We start from the raw sequence: 11,863 nt of genomic DNA on the forward strand, positions 1-11,863 counted from the left end.
AGGGACAAGTGTTTTTTAGGCCCACCCTGTTTTGTCCAGTCAGCTGTGAGAACATTCCTGGGAATTCCCAGCTCACCTTAGATAGGCCCAGCAGAATGTGTGCCTGCTCTCAACAGGTATTGGTTTTATTCTAGACCATGAAGACACCAACATTAAAGAATTCAAAGGTATTCGATCCCAGGGAGATTGATTGCCTTAAGACTGCTGCCCATCTGTTCCCTGCAGGGAATTATATTCCTTTTGTGGCCTTTAATCTTCAGCGCAATAAAGGCCTCGGGCTCTCTGAGCAGCAGGGTGCCACTACAAGTCCCACCACTTGAGCAAATTAAGCACTTCTGTTGTGCCTTTACAGGCATGCGACAGCTAGCCCCAATATTTAAATGTCCCTGTCCCCAGGATTTTGGATGGGGTCACTGGCTGATCAAAGTGGCAGGCACAACACCCACCCTGCCACATTTTCACCCTTCAAAAGGGTCCGCAGAAGATGCAAGCGACTATACCTAAGTGACAACCTCTTAATCTTCTCTCTTGAAGATCGAGAACTTAAGCAAGTCTTTCCTCATAACTCATCTATTTTACACCTGGAACCGTTCTGTGTCCAGTAATACTAACACCAATGGAATTTTACTGTTGCATATTGATTGTACATTAGGGTGCTTTTGTTCACACTATAACTGTAGTGACATTGAATCAAAGCAGAGCAATATTGGCTGATGGAGGGAGTCTCACTCCACTTTGTTTTAGAGCCAGTTCAGGACTCAATACCTGATTTACACTACAAGTTTAGTGTTGGTGTGAAGCTGAAACCGCTTTGCATTGATGGTAAACTTGCAGTGTAAATACACAATATCCTCTCTTCTATTATGGGAGTCAGGAGACTGGGGTTTTGTTGTATTTTTCCGATTGTAAGAACACTGGAATTGATACCTTGACAAGAATACTCATCAGGGACACCAGACAAATTCTGAACCCCTTCACTTTAACTCATCGACAAGGACTTGCCTGGGGTTTACCACCCATCGATACCCAGCAGTTAATGATGCCTAAATGTGGCTCACTGAACTTTCTTGCACATATTAGCATTTACATTACCAACCTCTCATCAGGATCCACACAAGCTATTGAATGAATTAATTAATCCTTTCTTGCCAATTATCAAAGAAGTCAGACAACAAGGTCATAAATAAACAAACAATTGTTTATTAACCTAGAATCATGGTTAGCAGCACAAACTTAAACACTAAGTATGCAAATGATTAGTAGATAAGGTTAATTGACAAAACTAATAACAGAAGTTACAAAGGCAATTCAGTAATGTCACAGTAATTCAGCATGGACTACTTGCTGATTATAAATGTATAGTTAAGATCAGTGTCTGACATGGATATAAATTGATGGGATTAATTTAGAATTAGACTCCTTAGATAGCTAACCACATTAGATAGCCAGTCTATTGAATAGATTAAAGTTTATTAGCTTGTAGTTGGCAAAATTTCTAGAACTTTTACAAGCGCATCCTTATGAGCTGACATGGACGACTGGTTGCCTCACCTTCCTCTGGGAGGATGTTGTTAGCCTTCAGAGATGACAGTGATGAACCTCCATCTGTAGAGGTGCTATCCATTCCTTCTGCTCCTGGGTAAACTAATCTTCCGTACTGGTAGTGGTATCTGGACTAGTGGACTTAAATCACATCTGCCTTGATCTCAGGGTAACTCTTACATCTAAGTGACACACTTATATCTGCCAGTATGTGGCTGGTATAGTCATACAATCTTAACTTCTGGTACATTTCTCTCTTTCTCTGTAAAATCAGAAAGTGCATCACCAACAAAGGCTCTTCTAATATACTTGACAAAGAATTCCTACATATTCTACTTCAGAAGAACTAGAACTAAACTAAGGACTGAAGACTCAGGACTTCAGTGTCACAAACACCATCTTATACATCCTTAATTTCCAAAGAAACCACCCAGTTCTATTCACCAATCTGTGTAACGGATGTTAGAAGAATTCAGCTCTTTTGATGTCAATTAGCTCACACAGCCCTGTTAGTCCCCCTGATGACCTCCAAATCAATGAAGTACCAGCTTCTCAGGTCATTGCTGACAAAGGGTCTCACACAGGTCCAGATAAGACAGGACATCTTTATGTCCCCCTTAATAAGCCATCTCTGGATCAATGGTCTTGATGACTTGTCTTCTATCATGGCTAAGGAATCATAGTAGGTACAGGTACAGCATAGGAGGATGCCATTCAGCCCATCGTGCCTGTGCTGGCTCTTTGAAAGAGCTATCTAAATAGTCCCATTCCCCTGATCTTTCCCCAAAGCCCTGTAACTTTATTTCCCTTCAAGTATTAGTCCAATTCCTTTTTGAAAGTTACCAATGAATCTGTTTGCACCACCCTTTCAGGCAATGCATTCCAGATCATTACAATTCACTGCTTTAAAAAAAAGTTTCCTCATGTCACCTCTGGCTCTTTTGCCGATCACCTTAAATCTGTGTTTTCTGATTACCGACACTTCTGCCACTGGAAACAGTTTCTCCTTATTTACTCTGTCAAAACTGTTCATGATTTTGAACACCTCAATCAAATCTCCCCATAACCTTCTCTGTTCTAACGCTAACAACCCTAGTTTCTCCAGTCTCTCCACATAACTGAAGTCCCTCATTCCTGGCACCATTCTAGTAAATCTCTTCTGCACCCTCTCTAAGATCATGATATCCTTATTAAAGTGTGGTGCCCAGAATTGAACACAATACTCCAGCTGAGGCCTAGCCAGTGTTTTATAAAGGTTTATCATAACTTCCTTGCTTTTGTACTCTATGCCTCTATTAATAAAGCCCAGGATCACATATGCTTTTTTTTTTAAAAACAGCCCTCTCAACTTGTCCTGCCACCTTCAAAGATTTGTGTATGTGCACCCTCGGGTCTCTGTTCCTGCACCTCCTTTAAAATTGTACCATTTCGTTTATATTGCCCTTCTTCATTCTTCCTACCAAAATACATCACTTCACACTGTTAAATTTCATCTGCCACATGTCTGCCCATTTCACCAGTCTGTCTATGTCCTCCTGAAGTCTGTCACTATCCTCCACATTGTTTACTACATTTCGGAATTTCGTGTCATCTGCAAACTTTTAAATTATACCCTCTGTACCCAAGTCCAGGTCATTAATATATATCAAAAAGAGTAATGGTCCTAATACTGACCCTGGGGAATGCCACTGTATACCTCCCTCCAATCTGAAAACTAACCATTTACTGCTACTGTCTGCTTTCTGTCCCTTAGCCAATTTTGATTCATGTTGCCACTGTCCCTCTAAACCCATGAGCTTTAATTTCGCTAACAAGTCTATCATGCGGTACTTCATCAAATGCCTTTTGAAAGTCCGTGTACACAACATCAACTACACTACCCTCATCAACCATCTCGGTTACTTCATCAAAGAACTCAATCAAGTTAGTCAAACATAATTTTCCTTTAACAAATCCATGCTGACCTTCATTTATTAGCCCATACTTTTCCAAGTGCCAGTTAATTTTGTCTCGGGTTATTGTCTCTAAAAGTTTCCCCACCACCAACATTAGGCTGACTGGCCTGTAATTGCTGGGATTATCCCTCTTCCCTTTTTTGAACACAGGTGTAACATTTGCAATCCTCCAGCACCATTCCCATATCTAAGAAGGATTGGAAGATTGTGGCCAGTGCCTTCGTAATTTCCACCCTTACTTCCCTTAGTAACCTAGGATGCATCCCATCTGGACTAGGTGACTTTTCCACTTTGATTACTGCCAATCTTTTAAGTACCTCCTCTTTATCCAATTTTATCTATCCAATATTGCTACTACCTCCTCCTTTACTGCTATAATAGCAGCATCCTCTTCTCTGGTGAAGACCGATGCAAAGTATTCATTTATTACCTCAGCCATACCCTTTGCCTCCACAAAAAGATCTTTTTTTAATCCCTAAATCAGTCCCACCCTTCCATTATTTATATGTTTATGAAAGACTTTTGGGTTCCCTTTTATATTAGCCGCTAATCTATTCTCATACTCTCTCTTTGCCCCTCTTATTCCCTTTTTTAGATCTCCTCTGTACTTTCTGTATTCAGTCTGGTTCTCTACTGTATTATGAACCTTACATTCATCACAAGCCTCCTTTTTCTGTTTCATTTTAATCTCTATATCTTTAGTCATCCAGGGAGCGCTGGCTATGGATGCCCTTCCTTTCCCCCTCCTAGGGATGTGTCTACTCTGTACCCAAATCAACTCCTCCTTGAAGACCTCCCATTGTTCAATTACTGTTTTGCCTACCAATTTTTGATTCCAATCCACCTGGGCAAGATCAGTTTTTAAACTCACCTGAAATTTGCCCTCCTCCAGTTAAGCATTTTCACATTTGATTGTTCCTTGTCCTTTTCCATAACTATTCTAAACCTAATGATATTATGATCACTGTTCCCCAATGCTCCCCCAATGAAACATGCTCCACCTGCCCCAGAACTAGATCCAGCACTGTTACCTTCCTGGGCTAGAAACACACTGTTCCAGAAAGTTCTCTCATACACATTTCGGGAATTCCTCCCCCTCTTTGCCCTTTACACTATTACTGTTCCTTAATTCTAACCAAATAGATACTGTCTTTGACTCCCCAACTACATATTCCCTTTCTACTGCAGAAAGCCTAGAGGAGTATAAAAAGTGTAGGGGTGAAATTTTAAAAATTAGGAAAGCAAAGAGAGGGCGTGAAAAAATACTAGCAAGTAAAATTAAGGAAAACCCAAAAATGTTTTATAACTACATAAAGAGCAGGAGGATAACTAAGAGTAGGGCCTATTAGAGACCAAAAAGGTAACCGATGGGTGTAGGCAGAAGATGTGGGGATGGTTCTTAATGAATACTTTGTGTCTGTCTTCACAAAAGAGGAGGACAATGTAGAGGCTGTAGTTAAGGAGGAGGAGTGTGAAATTTTGGATAGGATAAACATAGTGAGAGAGGAAGTATCAAGGGGTTTAGCATCTTTGAAAGTAGATAAATCGCCAGGCCCAGATGAAATGTATCCCAGCCTGTTAAGAGAAGCAAGGGAGGAAATAGCAGAGGCTCTGACCATCATTTTCCAATCCTCCCTGGCTACAGGCGTGGTGCTGGAGGATTGGAGGACTGCCAACGTCGTACTGTTGTTTAAAGAGGGAGAAAAGGATAGAACGAGTAATTACAGGCCAGTCAGTCTAACCTCGGTGGTGGGCAAATTATTGGAATCAATTCTGAGGGAGAGTATAAACCGTCATTTAGAAAGGCACGGATTAATCAAGGGCAGTCAATGTGGATTTGTCAAGGGAAAGTCGTGTCTGACTCACTTGATTGAATTATTTGAGCAGGTAACAAGGAGGGTCGATGAGGATAGTGTATTTGATGTAGTGTACATGGATTTTAGCAAGGCTTTTGACCAAGATCCCACATGGCAAACTGGTCAAAAAAAGTAAAAGCCCATGGGATCCAAGGGAATGTGGCAAGTTGGATCCAAAATTGACTCAGTGGCAGGAAGCAAATGGTGGATGGGTGTTTTTGTGACTGGAAGGCTGTTTCCTGTGGGTTCTGCAGGGCTCAGTGCTAGGTCCCTTGAATGGGTCCCAATGCCCCAGGAATCTGAAGCCCTCCCTCCTGCACCATTGCTCCAGCCACGCATTAACCTGTCTTAACCTACTATACCTATACTCACTAGCGCGTGGTTCTGGGTGTAATCCAGAGATTACTACCTTTGAGGCCCTGCTTTTTAACTTCCTCCCTAGCTCCTGAAACTCTGACTGCAGGACCTTGACCCTTTTCCTTCCTACGACATTGGTAAGGAGGATTGGAAGATTGTGGCCAGAGCCGCCACAATTTCCACCCGAAATGTTTTGTTTCTATAAGTCTTCATAGTTTAATTAGTATTAGCCCTTTCCTTTACTAGCATTTAGTCTGACTACTGACTCCATTTTAAGGACACATTTAAGACAATTCTTAGAGCATTTCTCCTACATTGTCCAATCCATCTACTTATCAAATGTCGTGATAATGCAATTGACAGATGGAGGGGGAAAGCCCATATTTGCATCTCGTGCTAAGAGGAAGAACTAAGATAGTTTTAAGGCCCAGAATGCCACATTGACCATTCTGACAAAGCTTAACACTGCCGCAATAATTACTGTTTGGGGATGTGTTGAACGCTTATTTGGAGATAGGAACTCCTGCTCCTATTTCTTATGTTCTTAATACCACCCAACATTAGCTACCAAACAGGTCACATACCGGATTTTCAGTCACTGAAATATGAAGAAGAAAGGAACGTAGGGAAAGAAGTACCAGAGGTTATTTTTAAACAAAGTCTCTAGGGTAGATTTTGACTTTGTGCACTAGTATAAAATGGATGATAGCGAATCAGCAGCCCATTTTACATCTCTCCCGATTTTTATTTCCATTGTAGCATCTTGCCCAACTGGTCATTCTTCATGTATGAGCCTAGACAATGTTAACCGACTATTCAAATGTAGGGGCATCAAATCCCTATCCGAGCCATCTGGCAAACGTATACTTAATATCTACTAGGGTGCTTATTTTAAACACATCCCAAGAAATGCATTAAGCCTAATTTGACTAAATAGAAGACAAGAGTCCGCACTCATGACATTAAAAAGGGGCAATTTTCTAACTTCATGTTCCCAATGATGAGCCTCGTCCACTGGGAACTCAGGAGCGGAGTTCTCTGACCTAACACAAGGAAGCATGGGAGAAAGACAATCTAGGCCGGAATTCTTTCTTGCATATTAACCTTTAGACTGTTAGCAGGTCCTGGAGAATTCCAGTCTCTCTAGTCCAGCTCAAATGTTCACACTGAAATAAACACTAATATTTCAACAATTAAGCTCCCTCTACCAATAAAATAAACATTTAAAATGTTCTAATTAAGACCAAAAAAAGAAATTGACTCTGCTCACTTTGCCTTTTTTTCCCTTGCCTATTTTAAATGTCTTAAATTTACTATCCAGTATTTGTATTCAAACCCTTTCTTCTTTAAAATAAATACCTCCCTACTCCCGCTATTTGCTTTGGAAGGTGGAAACAGCATCCGAAGAATTGGCCTCAGACTTGTATTGGAAACATTTTTACAGCTAATCTAATGCCACAAATATAAAATTGACATGACCATGTCATATACGAGACCAGATTGATTATTAATACACATTATTATGTGTCAAACCAAGAAGGACCACCACTGGATTAATTACCTCAGCAGCCCCAAGACAGCTTGATTTTGATATAGTTTAGTTAGTATGACAGGGTACAGCCAGAGCAATAGTAAAATGCACAGATACCTCTTGAAATTGACCCTGCTGGGAGCACAGACTTGGGGAAATTGTAGTGGGGTACGAGTGAGCACTGTAGAAATTACTCAGGCCAGCTTGGTGCTGTATTGATGATAATAGCAACGAGAGTACAACACTCTAGTACAACAGGAGTAATAGTTGCAGTGCCTTCAATCACTGACGGAACCGTTTCCTGGAAGGGGTTCCAAGGCAGTAACCCAGCTGAGCACAACAGCCCCAGGACATCATGTGCAACAGTAGATATAGAACCTAGAATTTGTATCAAAGGCTCTCTGCACACAATCATGTCATCAAAAAAGTAGTAGCTTCTACTGGGGTAAAATATACCAGCATCAGAGGATTCAGACGCTCAATTTTTTTTTTACTATGGCACAATATTTTTTAAACTGAGACCTATGCTAACCTGGTAAATTGAGTTGGCATTTTACTCACTTCAGGGGAAGGGTTGTTCTGGTGGCTGTATCGAGTGACATTGTAAATATATTCAAAAGGAAGGCATTTACAATGTGGCTGGACATAGCAACCAAAACAATATTTCCACTTCCTCAGTCAAAGTTACATCCAAATCCATACACTGTTTTACTGATGTCCTTGAGCAAAGTCAGTGATTTCTGTCCAATGTGCTTATTACACAATCATATCAAGGGAACTTTAGACGGTGACAATCACCAGCTTCATATGATGCAGATAAATGGATTGACATTTGCTCTTGTAACGTTTTAGCCTAGCTAGCCGGTTTGACTATATAAATGCAAGTTATTGTTGTTGACTGTGCTTCTGTCTTGTGACTCCCGTCTAATATATTGTACTTCCTCTGTCACATTTACTTCCTGTAACATTTATCCTGTCATGCCGTGTTGATCGGCACCCCTATTATTATAAAACAAGGTCCTCCAACTCACGGTGATCTGCCAGTATATATTGCTATCTATGCATACATACTGAATCGTGTTCCTCTATCAAATGGGATAAAATTCCTTTTCAGCGAAAAGTGGGAGAATGCCCTTTTTTCTCCCATCAAAGACCCACTAGCCCCATCATGGGAACACCATGGCTTTGAAATGTGAGATTTCAGAAAATGCGAACAGACCATCAATTCTAGAGAGAAACAGACATTCTCCCGTTTTTTTGTGTTCAAAGTGAAATCCTAGGCTTGTCAAGAGTGACTTTCAATCAGCCAATACCACTCGGCTCCAGACCTCATTACAGCCTTGGTCCAAACATGGATAAAAGAGCTGAATTCCAGAGGTGAAGTGAAAGTGACTGCCCTTGACATCAAGTTAGCATTTGACAGAGTGTGGCACCGAGAAGCCCTATTAAAATTGAAGTCAATAGAAATCGGGGGGAAACTCTACAGTGGCTGGAGTCATATCTAGCACAAAGGAAGATGGTAGTGGTTGTTGGAGGCCAATCATCTCAGCCCCAGGACATTGCTGCAGGAGTTCCTCAGGGCAGTGTCCTGGGCCCAACCATCTTCAGCTGCTTCATCAATTACCTTCCCTCCATCATAAGGTCATTAATGGGGATGTTCGCTGATGATTGCACAGTGTTCAGTTCCATCCGCAACCCCTCAGATAATGAAGCAGTCCGTGCCTACATGCAGCAAGACCTGGACAACATCCAGGCTTGGGTTGATAAGTGGCAAGTAACATTCGCGCCAGACAAGTGCCAGGCAATGACCATCTCCAACAAGAGAGAGTCTAACCACCTCCCCTTGACATTCAACGGCATTACCGTCGCCAAGACCCTGCCATCAACATCCTGGGGGTCACCATTGACCAGAAACTTAACCGGACCAGCCACATAAATACTGTGGCTACAAGAGCAGGTCAGAGGCTGGGTATTCTGCAGCGAGTGACTCATCTCCTGACTCCCCAAAGCCTTTCCACTATCTACAAGGCACAAGTCAGGAGTGTGATGGAATACTCTCTACTTGCCTGGATGAGTGCAGCTCCAACAACACTCAAGAAGCTCGACACCATCCAGGACAAAGCAGCCCACTTGATTGGCACCCCATCCACCACCCTAAACATTCACTCCCTTCACCATCGGCGCACTATGGCTGCAGTGTGTACCATCCACAGGATGCACTGCAGCATCTCGCCAAGGCTTCTTCGACAGCACCTCTCAAACCCACGACCTCTACCAGCTAGAAGGACAAGGCAGCAGGCACATGGGAACAACACCACCTGCATATTCCCCTCCAAGTCATACACCATCCCGACTTGGAAATATATCGCCGTTCCTTCATCATCGCTGGGTCAAAATCCTGGAACTCCCTTCCTAACAGCACTGTGGGAGAACCTTCACCACACAGACTGCAGCAGTTCAAGGCGGCGGCTCACCACCACCTTCTCAAGGGCAATTAGGGATGGGCAATAAATGCTGGCCTCACCAGCGACGCCCACATCCCATGAACGAATAAAAAAATGCCAGGAGCCAGACCACCTCGGTTTTATTCTCTGTCAAGTATAATATACGCTTCAATATTTCCCAGCGTACCGGGAATTGCATGGATCCGATTTCCTCTGCAGTTGGCTGGTTCTATTTAGTGCTCACCGCATACCGCTGATTTCATCCTGTAGAGTTGTGGCATTTAATTTCTCCCAGTGTCTGTGTTCTGCTGCTATGCCGTTAGCAGTTTGACGTTAAAGTCCTCATTCATCCTAATGCTGTGGAGTCGCCCGAGCATTTTTCAGACAAGTCACCGTTAGACCAATAGGAATAATCTCAAAACAGCAGAATAGCTCACGTCTTTAGTCCCCCCCGGGAGAATGAAATCATTGAATAGTAAGTGGAACTATATCTATACTCACTAGAAAGGACGTGCTCTTATTCATTCAAATTTTGCAAAGGAAATGACAGATTTCGTATCATCTACATGGTGAAACATGTGGAAAACAGTTCCCAATTCATGCAACATTGGAAACAGCTGACAATGCAAAGGAAGTTAATAACAAGGAGGACTAGTGCCGCGTGAATAACCGAAACAAATAGGATTCAACTAACAACAAAAAAGGAAGTGTTTTCAAAACGTTACTACAACGTGTCATAAATAGTCGGGTGTCTTACCTGGGTCATGAAAAGGCACAAGAGCAAAGTTATATAGAGGTTTCTTGGGTCGACTTAGGGACGTTTCTAAAATCTTTGAGGCTCCTTCAATAACTTGAACTAAATCATCATACATGGACCCAGTCACATCAAACACAAAGGCCAGGGTAGAGGCTCCCTCCGGGATGTCCTCCGCCTTCTCCTCGATCTCAGGAGCATCTTGAGCGGTCGAATGGGAAAGCAGGACAAGGCACACTGTGCAGATTTTAAATAACCATTCAAAGTTCGTTAGCACAGTCATTTTAAATAAGAACAGCAAATCTTAAAAAGACACCTCCCTCAAAGAAGTCAAAAGACGTCTAAATCTAAACGATGCATTTAAAAAAGAAAAAAAATGCTTTAAAATAACTTTGATCTGAGAATCAATAGAATTAAACTTGTATCTCGTCTGGTTCTGGTCTCCAGGTCTTCAACGGCAGACAAAGGTTACTCAAAGCTGCAGATAGCCAGATCTCCTCCTCTCTCCTCTATTATGCAGCTGGGCTGGTTAATGTCCCCAGATCTGTGAAGCAGCCTGGCTGTTGGAGAATTTGTCTCAGACTGCAGCTCCACAACTCTGGTCAGCCTTTTCCCTCTCCTCAAGAAGGCAAGATGATACCCTGGAGAGTGCTGTGTGCCGATTGGAGCACATTACACTGGAGTCATTCGGATTTTAGGGGCCCCCTTTGGGGTGATTGTGAAGTTTAAAGGTCAGCCCTTAGTACTTTTGACTCTAGGGATCAATGGGAAATGCACCGCGCGCTCAGCACTTTTTTTTTAAGTTTATTTTTTCTAAAGCGAGCTCGGTAATTATAAGTATGTTTGTGATTAACGTTGATGGAGTTGTGCTGGGAGCCGGCATTTAACTGCATCACTAGTTATAGAACCAAATTACAAGAAAACAGATTAGCGCTCGGTAATTGATGAAGGCAGAAAAGCGGAGCTGATACTTACAGAAATACTGGAGAAAATAAGAGGAACTGGGTTAAAGGCACGATCGTTGCTCCAACTACACTATGCAACCGCTCAACTCCCGGCAATCCGCACAGTACCTGGCTGCAATATTTTTCTAGACCTGGTGAATTGTATGGAATCAGTCTGTTATTCAATTCCCTCGGCTGCCTTTCTCACAGAATAAAGTTTTAAAGTACATGTTTAAGATCAGTGACGCTTTTCTAGCAACTGAATGCATTCGCTCAATGGCAAAGCGTTTTACAGCGACCTTTTGAAAATACAAACAGAAAATTCAAATTCCAGATTGGAGGTGGAAAACAACTCTTTGTTTCCCCTAGCGCTATCTTGCATTTTGAGTGAAAGCCTTTTCTGTTGTATTAGAGCTGCTAATCACTCCTGAGTTGTGTGATAATAAGAAACTTAGTCACATTTCACTGCATCAGTAGTTA

The 11,863-nt window shown here is 42.1% G+C and overlaps 1 protein-coding gene across 3 annotated transcripts in view; it reads right to left on the reverse strand.

The window, feature by feature from the left end:
• hmcn1 (hemicentin 1) overlaps positions 1 to 10,737 on the reverse strand; it is a 505,541-nt gene extending 494,804 nt beyond the window's left edge. For all 3 annotated transcript variants that reach the window (XM_067990488.1, XM_067990487.1, XM_067990490.1), the window contains exon 1: positions 10,443 to 10,737. In XM_067990488.1, the coding sequence (XP_067846589.1) occupies positions 10,443 to 10,722 (280 nt within the window). In that variant the 5' untranslated portion in view covers positions 10,723 to 10,737. The remainder of the gene's footprint in view (positions 1 to 10,442) is intronic.
• Positions 10,738 to 11,863: the final 1,126 nt, after the last annotated feature.

The sequence above is a fragment of the Heptranchias perlo genome, chromosome 9 (genome assembly GCF_035084215.1).
Source record: "Heptranchias perlo isolate sHepPer1 chromosome 9, sHepPer1.hap1, whole genome shotgun sequence".
Taxonomy (NCBI): Eukaryota; Metazoa; Chordata; class Chondrichthyes; order Hexanchiformes; family Hexanchidae; genus Heptranchias; species Heptranchias perlo.